Here is a 20,923-nt window from a genome sequence, read left to right as displayed (position 1 = left end):
CTCCCTCTCTCCCTCCTTCCCTTCCTTCTTCTTTCCTCTGTTTCCCTTTGTCATCTCTTCCAATCCTCACAGCTGATAAGCCTGTATACCCTCGTAAGATTTCTAATCGTGGGTTATGCTTTTAAGCGTCCACCCAGGTCAAGATCTTTCACAGACTTTGAGCATGGTTTGTGTGCAATGGGGATGGGTTGGGTTCCTGGGGCTTCCATCCCCCTTGGGGACCTGATGCCTTCCCTAGAAGGTAGTCACTGGGCCATTGGTCCCCCTAAGTTTGACTAGGGGCCTGTTTTGTCCACCTTCCAGAATCAGGGTGCTCTTGGAAACAGGAGCCTATCCCAGGGCTCAGCGCTACATTTAGGTTCGGGAGAAGATCAAAGTCCATAATTAACTGTTCAGGGCAAGTTAAGTGCTCCAAACTTTGGTGCTAAAAATACTGTATTTAGCATGCAAATTACGCCCTGACAGCTCCCCAGAGCCTGAGCCCGTGGGTGCCAGCCCCTTGTTTGTCATCACCGTGGTTATTCTCAAGGTGGTAAGAATATTCCTCCCTCACTGGGTGGATTTACGCTTCATTTGTAGAAAGCAACGTTTCTGTTGTCAGGGCAGTGCCAAGCTGTGGCCCAGAAGGCTTGGAGCTAGGGACCGGCCTGGAGGCTGAGAGGAGGGAGAACTGTCCAGGCCGAGGTGGTCAGGGCGTTCCCTGCTTCCCCCAGCCTGCCCCAGAGGAAGGCGATCCTGGCATGCAACCAAAGACAGGGCAAGGGACACGGCAGACACAGGCAATGCCAGTGCTTCCAAGGCCACCTTTTCCACAGAGCCTTCTCTACCCTGGTGGGGGAGAGGGCAAAGGATGGATCCTTCAGTGGAAGCAGGAGCTGCCACAGGGGAGGTGAGCAGTGGCGGTGACCTGGCTTCCTTGGGTTAGGCCCTGCAGACACAGGGGTCTCGCTACCCTAAAATGCCAAGAATGGAGGTGGCGCTGCTCCTTTCTACCCAGGGGTCCTGGAAGGTGACTCTTGTCAAAGTTTTATTAGTTTGGTGCACGGATAGTGATGTTACAGAGTCTGGGGCCCAGGGGCTCTCCCAAGCTGCAGCTTCCCCTCCTCCCTCAGGGCAGGGCCAGGCAAGGCCAAATGGTTTTCAGCAGCCTCTTAGCCATGGGCTCCTCTAAGGCAGAGGCAGTGGAAGGGAAGGGAAACAGGAGAGATAAAAGGCCAGAAGGAATAGAAAAGGAAAGTGATTTTGCATCAGACTGTGGCAGAGGCGGCCCCTCAAAGAAACTTTGATGTCTCCCAGCCCAGGCCCAGACAGAGTTCCAAGGCCTGACCTCCCCGCCAGACCCCAGGCTGGCCAGCATGTGCTGTGAGAAGGGATGCATTGCAGGGCCGTCCAAAGGTGGCAGGGTGGGCTAGGGCAACGAGTTCCTCTCCCCACAGACCCTCCTGGGCCCTTCAAGATGAGGGTTCCTCTTCTCAGAGCAGGTGGAAACCATTTGGGGGCTGTAACAGGGTGAGGCAGGTCAGGACCCACCTGGGAAGTAGAGGTCCACATCAGGGTGTGGGAGGGAGCTGAGGATTTTGGCTTGGGAATCTCTGGGGACCATCCTGCAGTCTGGTATTTACATGGGTCTCCCAGGACTGAAGTTGCCTGGCTCCTCAGCAACAGAGCTTGCTTCCCTCCTGTGGGCCTTGCAGGGTGTGAACTGTCCATCTCTCCCCACTGCCTGCTCCAGGTCAAGCCCCACAGACAGAGAAAACTCAGCCTCTGGGCCCTGACTCTGACCCCAGCAACCCCAGAGCCCCAGAGGAAGGTCAAGGAAGGCGGCTGCATCTTTGGTGCCAAGGATAGGGGGCCTGGAGGCGAGAGGGGGGACTCTGTGAGCTGCCCCTGAGCTGGGGGGTCCAGCCCCAGGGCTGGTACCATGCCCAGCTCACTAGCACTGCCCTGGCAGAGTGAGGGTGTGCAGGCAGTGAGGGGCACGGAGCCAAGCGAACACTGCAGGACCTGCCAAAGTGAAGAGGAGGCTGATCCACCTGGGCCTTCCTGCCCGCGGTTCACAGGGGTGAGGCCAGCCGGCCTGGGCAGGGAGGCGGGAAGCAGGCTGCTGTGCGGGCAGGCAGCAGAGTCAGCAGTGGAGGATCTTCAGGAAGGCCTTGCGGAACTCAATGTTGAAGGTGGTGTAGATGATGGGGTTCACGGCGCTGTTGACGTAGCCCAGCCACGTGAAGGCGCTGTACAGGACAGGCGGGATGTTGCAGTCACAGTGTATGTTCAGGATGTGTGTGATGAAGAAGGGCAGCCAGCAGATGATGAACACGCCTGGGGGAAAGGGCACGGTCAGGCTGGGACCCAGGACCGGGGAGCACGGCTGAGAACACCCACACTCAGTGTGCCCTGGCTAGTGTGCCAAGACAGCGGGCTGTAGCCACAGGGGCACTGTGGGAGGAGTCCAGGTCTTGGACCCTAGACCCGCTTCTCACACCCATTTGCAGTGTAGGATCCCTTCAGCTCCCTCAGCCTCACTTTCCTCATTCATCCCGTTCCCACCTCTTAGGAAAGGGTTCCTGGTTTAAAAATAAATCCAAAAGGTGACCATTCTGACCCAGGTCAGCCAGTAGAAATGGAAATATCTACTCTACTGCCAGGTCATCTTGGAGGGCTGTGATCCATGCCACTTTGTTCTCACAGCATCCTCGGGAGTTACGTAAGATAAAGGCTCATAGCGGCTCTGGAATATACCCAAGGCCACTGATTCTTGAGCAGCAAAGCTGAAAGCTGAACTCCAGTCTATCCAGGTCCCCACATGGCCAGGCTCTTGCTCCAGCCTTCCCTCAATTTCCTCAGCCTTGGCGGGTACACCCTTGCTAGTCCCTGCCTTGAACCATGCCTTCTCACCCAGGCTGCCCACCTACCTGCTCTGCTCACCTAACTCAGCTGCACTTTTTCCAGGACCTCTTGTGCAGGAGTGACATTCAGCCTGGAAGCAGTGTGTACATGGAATGCCCTACGTTCCACGTAGGCATCTTGGAGGCTGAGTGGTGTCTGGGAAGAGTAGGGCCACAGAACCAAGCCCCTATGGACTGCCTGGCTCCAATCCTAGGCTACCACATCCCAGTCCCATGATGATGAGTGGTCCCATGGGACCAAGTGCTCTCATTCATAAAACAAGGGAGGTAACAGCTGCCCCGCTCATGCTCCAGGATCACCGGGCAGTCAAAGGGGATTCAGGTGCTACCTGGAAGACAGAGTCACAGGTGTCCCTCCTTCTCCCAGCCACCCATATTAGTCTGCCCTTTTTACTACATGGACTTCTATTGTGGACAGGGCCACTTTTCATTTAGATTGGGGACCACCCCTCAACATCCCTTTTATTTTTCACAGCCCTGGTCCCATGGAGTCTTACTTGAGTGCAAGTGGACTGAATTTCCCAGTTCCTCAACAAGAGCAATAGTAATAAAAACATAATGATGACACTCACATATGCAGAGTGCTTTGCAGTTTAGAAAATGCTTTCACCAACTGATTGTCACAACAACCCTGAGAAGTAAGCTACCCTACAGATGGGGAGACTGGAAAGAGAAAGTGACTTTCCTGGACACACAGGCACATGAGGTTCTGGTGGCAGCATAATAGACTGGTCAAGTTCCCAGACTCTGTAGTCAGACTGCCTGAGTTCAAACCATGGGTCCTCTTGGTCAGGTTATATGACCACTCTAAACCTCCGTTTGCCATCTGTAAAGTGAGCGCAGTTACAGAATCTACCTAATAGAGCTGTCTGTACATCAATGAGCTGGGCCTGTGCCTGAGGAAATGCTAGCCCCGTGACCCTGCAGCCACAGTTAGGAAGGATGTGGTAAGGAATGGGATCTTTCACAGACCGAGGAGCCAGGGCCGACTCACCGAGAACAATGGCGAGCATCTGAGTGGCTTTCTTCTCCTTCTGCTGGGAGAGCTTCCTACGGCTTATGGTCTTGAGGGAGGTCCGGGTTTTGCCATTTGGCATGGTCTGGATCTCAAAGAACTTGGCAATCCTGGGGTGGTTTCTGGCATGCCCGTTCTTCTCTGGTTTGGCGGGGCTGTCAGTAGTGCTGTGGAGACCGTGGTGGGACGGGTCGGGGAGAGTCAGCTGGTGGTGGCTGGGCGGGATGGGGCTGTAGCGGGTCCTCTCGGGTGGGCTGGTGCTAGAGAGCATCTCCATCTCCAGCTCCTGGGCTCGCCGGGCAGCTTCCTGCACCAGAGGCAGAGGGCTCTGGGTAAAGCCAGGCCAGTTCCCAGGCATCAGCCACCCATCTCACTGGTCCCTCCCTTTCCCCTCTGAAGACTCCTGCAAACACCACAGGGTCACCCTGCAAGCGAGGCAAGAATGTCACTGAGACATGGGGCCCAGGACCCATGGCAGGCCCTGCAGAATTGCCCGTCCTGTTCCCCATGGCAATCGTCATGCAGCCTCAATACCCCACCTCTGTTCTGCCGGGACTAAGTACCAGGGACTTGTCTCTCATGGCCTGAGCAACACTTACTGTCAGCAAAGTGCCAGGTGCCACAGTCGCTGCTGGGGTAAAGAGCTGATGATGTTCCGCCCTACCTCCAGAAACTCATGTTCAGACTGCAAAGAGGGCACCCACCCCTGTTCTCCCTACCAGGATCAAACAAGGGGCCCAGTGCTCCTGCTTCATGGACATCTGCACCTGCATACACACATGGCCTCCACATTCTCCTGGATAGACTGATCCAGGTCCCAAAGGGCTGGCCCCTGAGGCCCCACATCGTCCCTGCTGGGGTGACCTAGAGGGCCCTGGCATGAATCCACTCATGGCTTCCTGGGTTCGTCTGTAGGTTCTCCTGTTTGAGGCCTTGGAGGTATTAGTCTGAACTTCTGAAGTGCAGCCTCGCTATGTCCCCAGGTGGCATAACTGGGTTGCTGCCTTGGCCCTGACTCCGAGTCTCTGTTTTGGCACCTGCAGCATAAACAGCTTCTTAGAGTCCTGCCCTTGCAGTGCAGATGAAGGCAGGATGCCTGACCTGGCTTTTGTAAGTGGCCCTCTGAGGGTTCTCTGGCCCTGTTCTCCATCCCCCCGGGGGATGAAACGCCTGCTGCTTCCATCCTGGTATAGCTACCACCTGGCAGAGGCTGGGGTCTGCTGGGCTTCTTAACCTGAAGGCTCTATGGACACAGAGTGCTCTACCATCAGGCCCCACAGCTGCTCTGCTCTGTCCTTCACCCGAACCTGCCTGTCCATAAAGCAGCTCATGTCAGTGGAAAGAACACAGGTGTGGAGTTCAAAGTCTAAGGTCTGGGCTGAGTGTCACCAACCCTTGAGACTTGGGTGAGTCGCCTAATCTCTCTGAGCCTGTTTCCTCTTCTGTAAACTGAAGATCGGTTCGATCAAAAAGACTTACCTCCCAGGGTCGTGGTGAGGATTTGATGAGATAATAGGGATATGGTAGATGTTTGAGAAATGGGAATAGCCATTATTAGCATTTTTATTTTGTTGGTACGGCCAACCATTTTCTCGTACACATCCATGCCTTGCAGAATCGAGGTGTCTCACTCCATGCCTGTTTAGAGGTGTGCATCGTGAGTCTGTCCTCAGCTGAGACAATGTGGGGGTTTCTGGGGGTGCTTCTCCCACTGGCCAGCTTCTGAGGTCTCAGAACCATGGCCAGTGGGCAGAAAGACCTGGCTCTGGGTCCCTGGCCTGAGCACTTACCACTCTCCGCCTGTTCACTGGGAAACTCCCATTAGACTTCATGATAACGGTGCAGAGTTTCATGTCCTCAGGGTGAGTGCAGTTGCCCTGTGGAGTGAGCCAGCACATGGGTCACACAAGGTGGTGGGGATGGAGGAGGCAGAAACCCAAAGTGCAGCAGTCCATGGAACTCAGACTGGGCAGAAGGGCTCAGAGATCAGGAGGGTGGGGGCCAGAGGAGGCAGCTGGGGTAAGGGGGAAGGCTGGAATGAGACAAGAAGTAGTGGGTAGGATGAGGGACACAGGACCCTGATTTTTAAGGGGCACCTGCTAAGGGCCTGGCACTGTTTTAGGCACACTCACATCCCTTCTCACATGGAATCCTCAAGACCACCCTGTGAGGCTGGTATTTTGATTCCCATTTAACAGATGAGAAGACAGGCTCAGAGAAGTTAAGCAACTTGCCTAAGTTCACTCAGCGAAAAAAGTGGCAGGGACAAGATCTGAACCTGATATGTCTAACCCAAGAGCTCTTGTTCCTTCCATACCCACACACTGTCTTCCTCAGGAAGGACTGAGTGAAGGGGAGGATTCACAAGATCAGGGGAAAACGAAAGAGGAACAAAGGAAAGACGTAGTGCAGAAGAAGTCAGGAGGAGGGATGTGTGCCTGGAAGAGAGGACAGACAGTACGGAAGGTAAATGAAAGAGGATGGAGGAGTCAGAGGGAGCTAAAGGGAGACAGGGAAACCAGAAGAGAGGAAGAGAGGAGCCCAGGCGGGCACCAAGCAAGAGTTGCCACCTTCAGCCGCAAAGATCTCCAAGCAAAGACTTCTCCCTGTTGTTGAGCGCCATGGACCCCGCCTCCCTCTCCTGGAGACTCAGGTCGTTCCACTAAGGTCCACGCCTTCACGATCAGCCCTTGCCCATCTACTGGGAGCTCTTTTAGCCTGGACCTAACCCTTGTTGAGGCATCCCAAGTTCCCACCCGAGCACAGGATGAGCCCTCTTGGTAATGGTTAGGTGGGGACACTTGGAGCAGGGGGAGGGGTCTTGAGACCTTTAGTGGGGCCCTCAGGTGGGCCCTGAAAGCTCGGCTGCTGCGCTTGGTGTTGACTCGCTTGCGGCGTCTGCGGAGGACAATGTAGATCTTGATGTAGACCAGCAGGGTGACGATGAAGGGCACGTAGAAGGAGACGATGGAGGAGTAGACCACAAAGGCGGGGTTGGCGATGATGCACTCATTCTGGTCTGCGGGAGGGAGAGCCCGGGTGGGCAGGAAGTCAGCGGGCCCACTGGACCACAATTCCACGAGAGCACATTTATGCCCTTCTAGGAACGAGTAGCGATTTTACAGATAATATTAATGCTACTCGATGTTTAAGGCTTCCTGGTCAGCTTCTTTTTTTTTTTTTTTTTTTTTTTTTGAGATGGAGTGTCACTCTTGTGGCCCAGGCTGGAGTGCAATGGCACGATCTCAGCTCACCACAAACTCCGCCTCCCAGGTTCAAGTGATTCTCCTGCCTCAGCCTCCCAAGTAGCTGAGATTACAGATGCGTGCCACCATGCCTGGTTAATTTTGTATTTTTAGAAGAAACGGAGTTTCTCCATGTTGACCAGGCTGGTCTTGAACTCCTGACCTCAGGGGATCCACCCGCCTCAGCCTCCCAAAGTGCTGGGATTATAGGCGTGAACCACCACGCCTGGCCTTGGTCATCTTAGATATACATAAACGCACAGCAGAAACCAAAGCATTAAAAACATGATTATCAGCAAAAAGCTAAGCTATGATGGTGGGCTACTCCCAGGTCTTTTCATTAGTATTCCCTCGTTACTTGCTCATTAGTTTTGCCATGTCTAGGCATAACAATTGAAGCTGGAGTATCCAGAAGGAATGACACAAGAAAACTTTTAAAAGAGTAAACCATCATTTTAATCTGACCTGTGTACTGGGAGAGGTCTGCCACATTTTAATTTTTGCAGCAAGATAACTTGGCTCTGTTTGTTGAACTCACTTTGTTCCTATGTGTTTCATACGTTTGCATGCCCTTCCAGGTCTACCAGATGCCTGTCCTCTATCTCAGGGCCTTCTCACATTAATCTGAGTGGGAATCTAAGCGCTATTCCCACTTAGAATTCTTGCGATGCTTATGGTAGATGTTGTACCACACATTTTCAAGGCTTCACTGTATCCTGCGTTGTTATGATCTCTAGAGGTGCATACTTGCAATTGCTCTTGTCTCTCTGATCAGCAGAAGTTCCACGCTGGTGGGGGCTTTGTGTTCCCTCTGTCTGAGACACTCCTGACTCTGCCTTCCACAGAAATGGGCATGTGGTCAGCTCGCCTTCTACTCATTTCTAGCTTTCCTGCTCCAGGTGGCTTGGGCCTGGCCTGGGTTTAGTGGGCCCTGAAAGCTGCAGCTTCATTACAAAAACACCATTGTCACGGGTGGACGGAAGTGCAGGAGCCTCCCCCATCCCATGTGCATGTGCACATACACACACACACAGTTTGTGAAGCATGTCTTGTCTCAACTTAATAACCAAAGTTGAAAATTGCCAGACATCCCCCTGAACCATTATCCCCAATCCTCATCCCATTCCATCCTATCCCAGGCCACCGTTTCCTGTCAACCTAGAACAACTCTTGAGTTGGGCTTGGCCCAGGACACGCAGCCTGGTCTCAGTCCAGGATGGCGATAGGTCCCTATTGGGCCTCGACCTGGATCTGTGCCAGGGACGCAGCTCCCTCAGGGTCCCTCAAGGGAGCGGGGGCCCAGGGTCAGCTGAGTCTCAGACAAATAAAAGCAGGATGTACCTGTGTTGTTGAGTCCGAAGAGGAGTGGGCAGGAGATGGTGAAGGACAGGACCCAGACGATGGCGATCATGACGGTGACCCGGCGCTTGGAGCTGTAGCGCGTATTGTACAGCATGGGCATGGCCACAGCTGTGTACCTGCAAGGGCGGGGGACCCTGAATCTGGGGAACCTGAATCCCCTGAGGTCAGGCATAGGGACCCTCACTCCACAATATGCACACACGAGGCAACCTCACTCCTTGGGGCTAAACAGTTGACCCATGTCTATGAAGCTTGCCTGAGATGCTAACTCACCCCTCCTGCCTGTCCCCACACTCTCATGGCGAGACAGTTGGCAAAGCCCAAACACTTCATGACTGGTGAGCTATTGTTTACTCTTGGCTCAATCTACTATTCTAACCAGCCCCACTTGGATTTCAGGCTCTTTGAAGGACCATGGCCTGGATCTCTGCAGCTTTGAAACTGTACCCACTGCACCGTGCTGAGCCCATGAAGGGGGAAGTGTTTGTTGATAAATTGGTAGCCAGGCCCCTCAGAGCAAGGTTTAAGCCCCAGTTAGCAGGAAATAACAATGGCAATTGTTTACAATCCTTCATCACATTTCTTTACCCAGCACTTCTCATTCATTAACTTATTTCATCTTCCAAGAATGCTGTGAGGGAGGTAGGGCCATATCTTTGCAAATTACTAAAAGGCTCCAAGGACACAGCTTAGCAAGGTGTACATGGTCTGGGACCCTTGGCCGTGTGCTCCATTCTGGACATAAAATGCATAACCACATACTTCAGCTCCAGGGGGTAGGTGTCATCATTGTAGGTTTCTAGAAAATGAAACTGGGAGCTCTGAGAATGCCCATGATCTGCCCAAGGTCACATGCGTAAGATGTGATAGAGCTAAGGCTTCCATCAGAATCACAAACTTTCCATTTTCTACTGGTCACTGTCTGAGTATGCTTGGCAGCATCACTGTCCATAGATGGTTTCTCTTAGGGAGCATATACTCTCCTAGCTAAACATACACACAAACACATGGACCCATATACACACAAACACATGGACCCATATGCACACAGACAGCTGCACAGCATCACAGACCCCAGACACAGCCTGACTTTGAGAAGAGCTGGGGCAGCCGGAATGGTGAGTGGCCAGGGCCACCTCTCCCACCTTGGCTGGGCTCACCTGTCGATGCTGATGGCACACAAGTTCAGGATGCTCGCCGTGCACATCATGACGTCCAGAGTGACAAAGATGTCACAGTGAATCCTGCTGAATTTCCACTCGCCCACCACCTGGGGACGGGCAACATAATGGATGGACAGCAGGAGAGGGAGATTAGCTTAGGTCCTGTAGCCTGGTCCTCCTGGAGCCGATGAAGCTGTGGGCTCAGGAGGCAGCTGCAAGTCTTGCAGGTATCCAGCTGGGGTATGGGGGTGGGGGGTGATGCCCATGGGTGTCTGAGGCCCTCACCCCTGGGTTGTCTTCTCCCAGATACATAAGGCCACTTAATGCTAATTACTGTGCTAGAAGAAAGACAGCCAGCTTATACGGAGGGCCTCAACTTTGAACCTTAATCTGTGTAACCTTTTTTATCCCCGTGTGTTTTTTTAGATTCTGTATTGTGTGCTTGGCATCCATTCATCACAGAGACAACTATAGTGACTATATTTTTCTATGTACTCTGTTCCTGACATTCTGGCACTTGGGAGCCTCACAGACCCAGAGAGAGACTTCCCATCCCAGAGCTAGTTAATTCCTGAAGACAGAAAATGACTGACTTGGAAGGATGCCTCTGAAATGCAAGCCAGCCACCCCGTTTCTCTAACTCACACGCACAGAGCCAATATTTCCTCTGTCTCAAATTATCCCAGGTACCAGAGAGACAACAAGAGATCACTTACAGCCCGAAGCCTGCCAGGATGATTGCGACTCGCCGACCCTAGGTTGCTTAGTCTGCCCTGCCTTGCGTTCCCTGTGGGAGCCTCAACAGGGCTGTAGCCTGGGCTTTCCCTCACCAGGCTTCTTCCTCCTGACCCAAGCCTGCTGCTTCCCCCTGTACCCCACATGGCAGGCCAAGCCTCTGGTTTCTAGGGATATTGCACATCACTATAAACTCTTCCCAATGCCACTGGCCTCCTTGTGTTATCACTCAGCTATACCTTTGTAAATTAGATTCCAGGTAAAATTTTAGAATGCCCATGAGGAAACTGAGAATGAGGAAACCGAGCCTCCGAAAAGTGCAGCGATTTCCCCAAGGCCTATGGTCTCAGTTCCTGGTCCTGCTCTGGCCCAGGCTCTGGGTGAGCCAGGCAAGCCCTTCAGTGGTTAGCCCAGTGCTTGGCAGAGTCAGGGCCCCAAAATTATCTGTTAAGAATAACGGTGAAGAGGAAGACTCTCCATGAAACGGAGAAGAAATTTCTGCTCCGTATACCCAGAGAATGAAAGAAGACAGATCTGGGCTAGCGCTCCAGGAACACCCCAGTGGGCTGGGGAGGGGTTGCTGTGATGAGCTGTCCTTGGTAGGAAGGGAAATGAGAAGTCTAGCTCCTGGCAGGAGCATGTTTCTCATACACACATGCACACAGGAACACACACACACATACACACACACACACACACACATGCACGCACATGCACACACATATTACCCCATACCACCCATTCACACAAAGGCACACATTCACACGGCAAGCTGTCCCTAGCACTCTGGAAGCTTGGAGCAGCCCCAATTCCCTGAGGATGGAGTCAGGACAGGGAGAGGCACCTTTGGCTTCTACCAATAGGAGCAGAGAGGAGCGGGAAAGCCCCCTCCCACCACCCGGAGTAGGGCAGACTACGTGTCACTGTGCAGCTCAGCAGCAGGGCTAATTATAACCTTCCTCATTCTGATCACTGCCCTGTCTTCTGCTCCTAGGCATCCAACCAAACACTGGCATTTAAGCTCAATGATGGGCAATGCAGCTGCTGTCATCTTGTGTGGCAAAAACAGCAGCTGGCCCCAGAACGCAGGAAGCCTCTCATGTGGCACTGTCTTCCCAGAGCCTCTCCCGGCTCCCTATGCTGCTGTGCTGACCAGGTGGGCAGGAGCTGACAGCTGGATGTCCAGTTTGGGGGTGGAGGCAGGAGGGCATGTAAAGGGCTTTCCTGGCATAAACAGAGTATACCCCTAGGGTACCAGGGAATGCCACCTGGTTTGCATCCCATCTTGAAGCTCCTCCTAGGACTGGCACTTGGGAACCACTTTCTGTCCCTGGAGATCTAGGCTGAGGTAACAGGGCCTTTCTCCTTTCTTTCCATCCTCTCTGCCCTCCTTCTTTCCTACAAACACTTATTGAGCAACTTACGGTGTGCCAGTTCAGTCCTAGACTCCTGGACACAGTTGTAAGCAATTCAGACACAGAACCTGCCTTCATGGACATCTTAAACCTCTTCTTGCACTGGACTATCTGGAGCCCAGAAGAACAAAGAGATTTCCTCTGTGGTCCCAGGGTCAGCTGCCCCAGAGAGTAGTTAAGGCTGCTGACTCAAAGACTCAAGAAAATGCATTGGCAGCCACTGTCCATAGACATTTACTGTGAGCATTGCACTTTATCTCATGTATTGGTCTTAGAACTCTTACGAGAAGGGCTTGCTCATCCCCCTGCATAGATGAGGGAACGGAAGCCCAGAGAGGCCGTGTAACCTAGCCATGCTCATCCACCAAGTGTGCAGTAAAGCTGGAATCCGAAGCATCACATCCCATGCTCTCTACTAAGCTGCCCTGGAAGGCCCCATCTAGCTTATCCAAAGAGGAGATAATTATGTGACAAGCACTTGGTAAGCATGAAATGTGAAAAGGAAAGATGATTATTTTAAGGGTAGGCAAAACTAGGGAGGGTCAGAGAAGAAAACAGAGCAAGATCACTTGATGATTTAGTAGCAGAGGAAGGAGTGACCCCAGGTTCCCGAGTTGAACCCAAGGCTCTTTTCTTCACCCCAGGTATCATTCATTAACACTCTTGCTCACAGAAAGCTGAGGCCTGCAGTACAGGCCCTGAGCTGGCTCAGCTAAGCCCTAATAACTATGCTGCTACTAAGGAATTACCATATGTCAGGCACTGTTCCAAACACTTGATGCTCATGTCTTAGGATGCAGACAGTAAGCCTCAGAGGCACATGACATGACCACCTCTCCTCCACACCTCCAGCCAGCTACTCCCTCTCCCTGCTGGGCAGCTTTGCTGAGAATGCACGTGTGTCCCATCCTCTCCTGGATAATTTTTCCTAAAGCATCACTTCTCCCTGAAAGTCTTCCCTGACACCCCCACACTGGACCTCATGCCCCAGACCTCCTCCTATGGGGACTGCTCTACTGTCATCCGCAGCAGACTGCCCTGCAGGGGCCTTGTCAGCCTCTGCAGCCCCGGTAGGCCAGTGCCTCAGCCCATTGCACAAGGATTGGGGTAAGACATCAAAGTGCTCAGTCAATGCCGACTGAGTGAATGAATAACTCTGAGATCTTTGTTCACCTTCTCAATCTCCTCTTCTCATCTAGAAAATAAACTCACACAGGAAGCCTCTCCCTAAAGGGTTGTGAGGCCTACATGGAATGGCACATGTGGGCATCAGGATCAAAAGGAGTGGAGCTGGGAGCTGAACCTGGTCCTCTCACTCCAAAACCAGCGTGCTTTTTGTACACTGAGCAAAATAATACTGCACACCTAGTCCTAAGCCAGACAGATGCTGGCATGACAGGTTATTGGGGGCCTTTTGGCATTGCTGGAAATGGAACAGGAGGGAAACACCTGGAGGACAAAAGCACGTCTTAGAGAGGGGACAGCGTGTGGTTGTGAGCACATCAGGGCAGGGTGAGACGCCGCCTGGGATGTTCTCTAGGGACAACCAATAGCTGAGATAGCATCCATTAAGCAGGGTCCAGCTCAGTTTGATGAGATGCTATGGGGGAGTCTGAGCTCTGCCCTGTGAGGATGGCTTCTGAACCCTCCTCCCCTGACACACTCAGCTTCACCTTTAAAATAAGGTGAACAAGCATGTTTAAAGAATTTGTTTGAAAGCCTTACAGATTCCTGGGAAGCCTATGTATGGATTTGTTCCTACGCTAGTGTCTGGGTAGGGACAGGGGGTCTGGAAGCCAGCAGAAGTCACGCACAGAGCCGTGGGCAGAACATACCTTCCTCTGGGAAGGAGGTACCTATTTGCCTGGGGTGAACAGAGGGAGGACTCTCTTCTTTATCTTTATTTCATGGGGAGGGGAGGACTCTCTTCTTTATCTTTATTTCATGGGGAGGGGTGAAGAGGACGGAGAGAGTCCTCTCTATGTGGAGCAGTGCTGGATGTCTATTGTCATCTTTATCTTCATCATCATCGTCATGGCAGACATTTACACAGTGCTCACTGTGAGTCATGCAGCATTCTAATCACTTTTCATACATTAACTCATTTGATCCTCAACAATGCTATAAGGTACAATACTATTATTATCTGCATTTTATAGATAAGGAAACTGAGGCACAGAGTGGTTGCTTGCTCTACCATTTTTCCCTATGGTGTGAGATCTAACACCCTCCTTTGGAAGAGGGAAGAAGAAGAGGATCAAGCATAAGAATTAGGAGGCATGGACAGAGTCTAGGGACCCTCATAATCAGGGATCCAGGGGCAACTGGACTCCTGGCCTGTGTCACCTAAATATTTTTACATTGTTTTATATTTGTGTTTCCTTTTGATTCTTCCTTAATATCCAGTCAGGTCATTTTGGCAGTTGCAGTCTGAGTTGGCTGTAGTAAAGGAAGCCAAGGGATGAGGGGTCAGAACTCCCCTGGGGCCAGGTGACGGTAACAACAGTAAGCGCAGGAGGTCCTTGGGGGCCCCAGGGCAGGGAGGTGCTTCACTTTCCACCAGCCGCGCCTCCTCGCCTGAGCTTCCTCCTCTAGACGTCACCTCTGTTTAAACTTACAAAGCTTTTACATTTTCTTTCAACAACCCCTTCCCTCTCAGGCAGGGATGGCCTCAGAGGCAGTGGTCAATTCATTTCCTGCTCAGGACAGGAAGGTAATCGTTCAGTGGGCAGAGCACTGGCACTTTCCTAAATGTCTGGTCAGCTCCCCATGCACCCAGACTCCCAGGCTACTTCAGCCCCGGACAGGCCAGCCCAGAAACCCGGGCAGAGAAAGAGGCAGGATTGGCTTGTGTCCACTGATGTCTCCTAGATGCTCCCACATCTGCTTGCCTGCTCTGAAGGTGTCTCCCTGGGGAAGAATACCTGCTTTGGGATTTCTCCATCAGCATTTCTCCCTGTGACCTGGGTGAAGAAAGGCAACTTCTTCTCCAAAGCCTCTGTTTCCTTTTTTTTTTTTTTTTTTGGGATGGAGTCTTGCTCCGTCCCCAGTCTGGAGTGCAGTGGTGCCATCTTGGCTCTCTTCAACCTCTGCCTCCTGGATTCAAGCAATTCTCCTGACTCAGCCTCCTGAGTAGCTGGAATTACAGGCACGTACCACTACACCCAGCTAAATTTGTATTTTTAGTAAAGACGAGGTTTCACTATGTTGGCCAGGCTGGTCTCGAACTCCTGACCCTGTAATCGGCCCTCCTCAGCTTCTCAAAGTGCTAGGATTACAAGAGTGAGCCACCACACCTGGCCTGTTTCCTGTTTTGTAAAGTGAGAAGACTAGCATGAACTCCAAGGGTTACCAAGAGTATTCACTGGTCTGCACGAGGCACAGTGGTTAGACTATGCTGCCTACTCCTCATTTTGAGGTACAGAGCTGGGCTGAACAAGGAGTGACTACGCAGTTCTTCCTAACGAAAGGGCTACAACACAGTCCTCGGCAGCCTCTACCTGGAGGTCCTGGACAGGGCCCCAGGATAAGCTGCAGGCAGGAGAGGGGATATGGAGAACATGGAGCAGCAGCCCCATTTCTGAAATAGGGAGATGGAAACGAAGGTTTCAGGGGTCTGGGAGCATACACATGCCCTCCTTGGGGATCCTCATCAGTTACTCCTATTTCCAATGCGATCTAAGGAACTAACTCTGAGGCCAAGGTTCCAGCTTGGACTTGCCAGCCTGTGATGCTGCAGCAGTCACTTACCTTCTCTGACCACCTGGTTTATCATCTGCAAAATGGTGGCAATAATGACCTGCTGTGAGCAGTATGTAGGGAAATGCTATATTTAAAGCTCTTAGCATGAGGCCCAACACTTAGTAAGCACTTTACAAATGGTAGTTGTGATTATTAACGAGACGGTCTACCCATTTCATAAGGAGAAAAGGTAAGCCCAGAGTGAAGGAAGAAACCACCTGGGGAAGCACCAGGCAACTTATTGGTAAAAGCCAATGTGGGGCTAGCGTCCAAGCTCCAGTGCTGGAGAAAGTGCTGGAGCAAGCAGAGGGCCCACCTACCTCCAGGTAGACAACCCAGGGCATGACCAGTGTGGCCACAAGGAGGTCGGCCACCGCGAGGCTGACGATCAGGTAGTTGGTGGTGGTCTGCAGCGCCTTCTCGCGGGACACGGCCATGCACACCAGCACGTTGCCAAAGACGATGACGATGATGAGCAGGGTGAGCAGAGTGGCGTAGTAATTGTAGTGGGGTCTGTCCGCCTTCCCGTCCGACCCGTTGAAGGGTCGGCTCCAGTTCTGCCTCTCCAGATCGTCATCGTACCAGGACAGATTCAGTGGATCCATCGGGGCAGCGGAGCCACTGGGTGGCCAGGTTCTGGCCAGGAAAAATGGACACAGGGTATCAGTGGGAGGGCCTCTTGCAGATGTCTCCAGGGAGAAGACCAACTCCTGGCACTTAATAATAAGAATTCTCCAACTCAGTATTTTAAAGTTTACAGCTAAGAATTTTCTTAAAATGTTGGGCTTTCTGCCACTCTTGGTTAGCAAGTTTTTACAGCTGGTAGGACAAATGAGCCAATACAATTTTCTTAAAAGTATAATAAGATGAGCTTGAACAGAGATGATCCATTATTCATTTGTTCATTCAACAAACACTTCTTAAGCACAACACATGCACCACACACTTCAGTTAACTAGGCTTTCCACCTTCCAGTCATTGAGACAGAAATGGGCATTCATTCAATCTTGATTCCATAAATATTTATTAAGCATTGTTCTATACAGTTCTAGAAGTACAGACAGGAACAAAATATACATGGTTCTGCAGCTCACATTCTAGAAGAAACAACAGCCAGTTAATCAAGCAACTACATCTACGGGTGACAGGGATTCGGAAATGGAACAGGGAGAGAAATACATAACCTAGTTCAGGTATTCAGGGAAGGCTTTCTAAAGGAAGTGATGTTGAACAGACAGACACCTAAAGGATGTGTAGGAATTAGCCAGTTAAAGAATCGGGAGTCTGTGGAAGGTCTAGACATTGGAAACTAGAAATTGTGCATTGCATATGCAAAGCACAGAGGTAGAGAGCAGGTGGAGGACCTGAAAGAGAGTCAGGATAGCTGACACAGAGGGACTTGGCAAGGGTTGAGTCTGGGGAGGTTGCAATAGGCAAGATCATTGAGGGCCTTAAAAGTCAGGCTAGGAGTTTATACTTGATCCTAGGGGCAGCAGGAACCACAGGATCAGATTTGCCTTTCACATAGATGATTCTGACAGCATTGTGGAGAATGGAGAGGAGGGCCCAGAGTGGAAGTGGGACACCAGCTGAGAGTCTGTAGCAGGAGTCCAGGTAAGAGATGATGAGGTTTGGCAGGATGCATGCAGTGAGAGCCCTGTGGATTGGGTGTCTCATCCCATGGAAAGGAAAAGATTTCCTGAAGTAGGTATCATCTGGGATGAGGTAGAAGGAGGACTTAGCCTGGTAAATGAGAGGGTTGTGGGGGGTGTTCCACACATACAATATGACACGTCCCAGATCCTCAAACAATTCTGTTTGGCCAAAAATGTGGGGAATGACAGTAACATTGAGGAAAACTAAATTGCAGGGACATATATAGGCCAGATTGGGTCTTGTCAGCTGGAGAGTTTCTGAGAGGTTGGGCCCAGAGGCATGACCCTATTGGACTGGTGTTCTAGAAAGATGTATGGTATAGAAGAGAGCTCAGAAGGGAATGAGTTGTGGCTGTAATTCAGGTAAGAGAGTGTGGTCATCTGAATGAAGATAAGTGGGAATGAGGATGGAGAGACCTGTTCAGAATCAGGAGCTAAACTGGAAGTCGATTTCATGATCTTTGGTCCTTGGATAGCTGTGGGGCAAAAGTGGGTATGGGACACGCAGGGAGATAAGGAGTCGAGGGTGACGCTAGGATTTCTGCCTGGGGTGCTGGGAGGCTGGCATGGCATCTTCATGGAGGAAAGGGACCAGAGGGGCTCAGGAGCAGACTTGGGAGACATCAGGAGTTGATGAACTTGACTAAAACATAATGCACAGATAATATAGTTGGCTTTTCAGCTGACAAATGTCTTTCGATTTTACACAATAGAATTAAACTTATCAGCATTCCAAGGCATTCTTTACAAAAGACCATGACTTCCAGGTACTTTTCTACCCCAAATTAAAAACCACCAATTGATGCCATTTGGGATTAATGTGGTGCCATGTCCAATCAATGAACAGGGCACACCTCCTGCAGTGGGTCAGAGGGGATGGTGGAAAAGGGTCTGCCCAACCTCTACACTCTCATCCCCGTCTGACACACCCACTCTTCCAGCTTTAGCAGAAGGGTATGGATCCTGTCCTACCCACCACCATCTCTCTGGAGCCTCGGGGGAAAGCAGAGTGCCTAATTCCATGTGGGGTGACATGGAATGCCACCATACAGCAAATCTTCCAGTTCTAAGGTAATGAAGCGTATGTCGTATTGATGCTGTATTCTGCAAAGCCAAATGGGCTTTCTTCCCATTTGGAGCCCACAGCGGGAGGCCTGCATGTAGGCATTGATCAGGCGCCCGGGGCTGCTTCTGACATTCATTTACTCAATCAGCATCTATTGGACCTGCTGGGCAGAAAGCACTGTGCAAAGCAGTGTCAGGGACCTGAGGCGTGTGAGGCACACTCACTGCCCCCATCTTGATCATCGCTCTCTGCTCCTCCCCCCAACTCCCTGCTGCTAATGATAACATCATACACTTGTAAAGGGTTTGATAGTTTGCTAAGTTTTTTGGATATACTGTCTCATTTACCCTCAAAACAACCCTCGGAGGCTTTTTTTTTTTTTTTTGAGATGAAGTTGTGCTCTGTCACCAGGGCTGGAGTGCAGTGGCGCAATCTTGGCTCACTGCAAACACTACCTCCTGGGTTCAAGCAATTCTCCTGCCTCAGCCTCCGGAGTAGCTGGGATTACAGGCACCTACCACCACGCCCAGCTAATTTTTGTATTTTTAGTAGAGACAGGGTTTCACCATGTTGGCCAGAATGGTTTCCATCTCTTGACCTCGTGATCCACCCACCTCAGCCTCCCAAAGTGCTGGGATTACAGGCGTGAGCCACCGTGCCCGGCCCTCAGTGGCTTTAAATCATTATCCTTGTCTATGGCCATACCACCTGAAACATGCCTGATCTTGTCTAATTAGAACCCCCACTTTACAAATGAGAAAGCGATTTGGAAAACTCTTCCCTTCACTTCCCTTCTCCCTGCTTTCCCAGTCCCTATACATCCTTCAAAGCAAGCCTTGCCTAGAATCCTCCTGCCCTAGAATCTGCCCACGTCCTCCTGCCTGAGCCATTGCTCTTCCTCCTCAAGGTCCTGCAGCTGTAACACACCCCAGTGCTGCCAGAGACACCCACTTAAGGGTCTCTTTTTTTCACTGAGGTGTAGACACTGCAAGAGTTACAATCTGTCTGGTTCATTCCTCCTCTCATTCTTGGAATGAACAAATAAAAACCATACTATCTTATTCTTTTCCAACTCTTGACTGGTTTACAGGCAGTACGTACTCAACAGGCGTTTGCTGAACTGAATCAAAGTCTCTGTTAGTGCAACTGGTAAGAAAACTCCTTTGCACTTGAAAGATACCTGCTAACATAGGCTACCAGATTAACAAGTGATGAAAAAGTAGGCACCTCGAGGGTGCCATGGGTGTTGCACGTTGGGTACTGTTACAGTCTGCACTATGCTCTTCCCCCAACTCACAAAATGTATATGTTGACGACCTAACCCACAGTACCTCAGAATGCAACTGTATTAGGATATAGGGCCTTTAAAGAGGTGATTATGTTACAATGAGACCCTTAGGGTGGGCCCTAACCCAATCTGACTGGAGTCCTTGTAAGAGAAGCTTTGGACATAAAAGGAGACATCAGGGATGCGTGCGCAAAGGAGAGACCACGTGGGGATGCAGTGAGAAGGCGGCCATCTGCTAGCTACGGAGAGGGGCCTTAAGCAAAATCAGCCCTGCTGGCACCTTGATCTGGGACTTCCCAGCCTCCAGAACTATAAGAAAATCAATTTCTGTTGTTTAATCCACCCAGCCTGTGGGATTTTGTTACAGGTCTCTTGAAGCAGACTTTGAAGAGGAAATCAGCCTGCAGGAAATATACTAGGGGATGCTCTCAGGATCAAGATGTGCAAACAAGTGAAGAAGCAGGACAGGCCAGAAAGCGAAGTCACAACAAAGGCCTCAGGCAACCCCACAGGGCGCCCTGCAAGTTGCCTAAATGAGGGCAACAGGGTAGGGCCTTTAATCCCCTCTCATAGGTGTCATAACTTGTGGTTGTCCCAGGAAAACAGTGTGGCTTTGAAAAAGGCATCTCTCCTCAGCAGTGGGCAATTGCCGAGAACTGTCAATTGCCAACACTCCCAGTGGTTGGGGATGAGGGCTGCGGTCCTGCAGAGGGATCTGGGTGGCAATACACAGTGTCCACTACAGTGACGTTCAGGAGCATATGCACATGTGTATGGCTGGGATGTTTGTGGAGAACTTCCGGGAGAAGGGAGGATATAAACTGGATTTTAATTTTTTGTTGTTGAGACAGAGTCTCACTCTGTCACCCAGGCTGGAGTGCAGTGGCACGATCTTGGCTCATTGCAACCTCCACCTCTTGGGTTCAAGTTATCCTCCTGCCTCAGCCTCCTGAGAAGCTGGGACTACAGGCACGTGCCACCACATCCAGCTAAATTTTTGGATTTTTAGTAGAGATGGGGTTTCATTATGTTGGCCAGGATGATCTTGATCTTTTGACTTTGTGATCCATCTGCCTCAGTCTCCCAAGGTGCTGGGATTTCAGGTGTGAGCCACCATGCCTGGCCGGGATTTAATTTTTTTAAAAAAATACAGACAGAGTGTCACTTTGCCACCTAGGCTGGAGGGCAGTGGCACAATCATAGCTCACTGCAGCCTCAGACTCAACTCCTGGTCTCAAGTGATCCTGCCACCTCAGCCTCCTGAGTAGCTGAACTACAGGCATGTGCCACCATGCCTGGCTAATTTTTAAAAATGTTTTGTAGAGATGGGGT

The 20,923-nt window shown here is 51.2% G+C and overlaps 1 protein-coding gene across 3 annotated transcripts in view; it reads right to left on the bottom strand.

The window, feature by feature from the left end:
- Window positions 1–768: 768 nt before the first annotated feature.
- DRD2 (dopamine receptor D2) overlaps window positions 769–20,923 on the bottom strand; it is a 67,119-nt gene continuing 46,964 nt past the window's right edge. Inside the window, exons 2-8 of one of the 3 annotated variants that reach the window (XM_032285509.1) lie at window positions 15,903–16,218; window positions 9,689–9,798; window positions 8,508–8,644; window positions 6,750–6,940; window positions 5,712–5,798; window positions 3,901–4,228; window positions 769–2,319 (exon numbers count right to left, since the gene is read on the bottom strand). In XM_032285509.1, coding sequence (XP_032141400.1) covers window positions 2,126–2,319; window positions 3,901–4,228; window positions 5,712–5,798; window positions 6,750–6,940; window positions 8,508–8,644; window positions 9,689–9,798; window positions 15,903–16,187 — 1,332 coding nt within the window. In that variant the 5' untranslated portion in view covers window positions 16,188–16,218 and the 3' untranslated portion in view covers window positions 769–2,125. The remainder of the gene's footprint in view (window positions 2,320–3,900; window positions 4,229–5,711; window positions 5,799–6,749; window positions 6,941–8,507; window positions 8,645–9,688; window positions 9,799–15,902; window positions 16,219–20,923) is intronic. The other 2 variants (XM_032285510.1, XM_032285511.1) reach the window with 2 other exon arrangements.

Source organism: Sapajus apella, unplaced genomic scaffold (genome assembly GCF_009761245.1).
Source record: "Sapajus apella isolate SASKATOON/1434 unplaced genomic scaffold, GSC_monkey_1.0 scaffold16, whole genome shotgun sequence".
NCBI classification, from domain to species: Eukaryota; Metazoa; Chordata; class Mammalia; order Primates; family Cebidae; genus Sapajus; species Sapajus apella.
The sequence above is the reverse complement of the archived record's forward strand: the minus strand, read 5'-3'. Positions and strand labels throughout refer to the sequence as shown.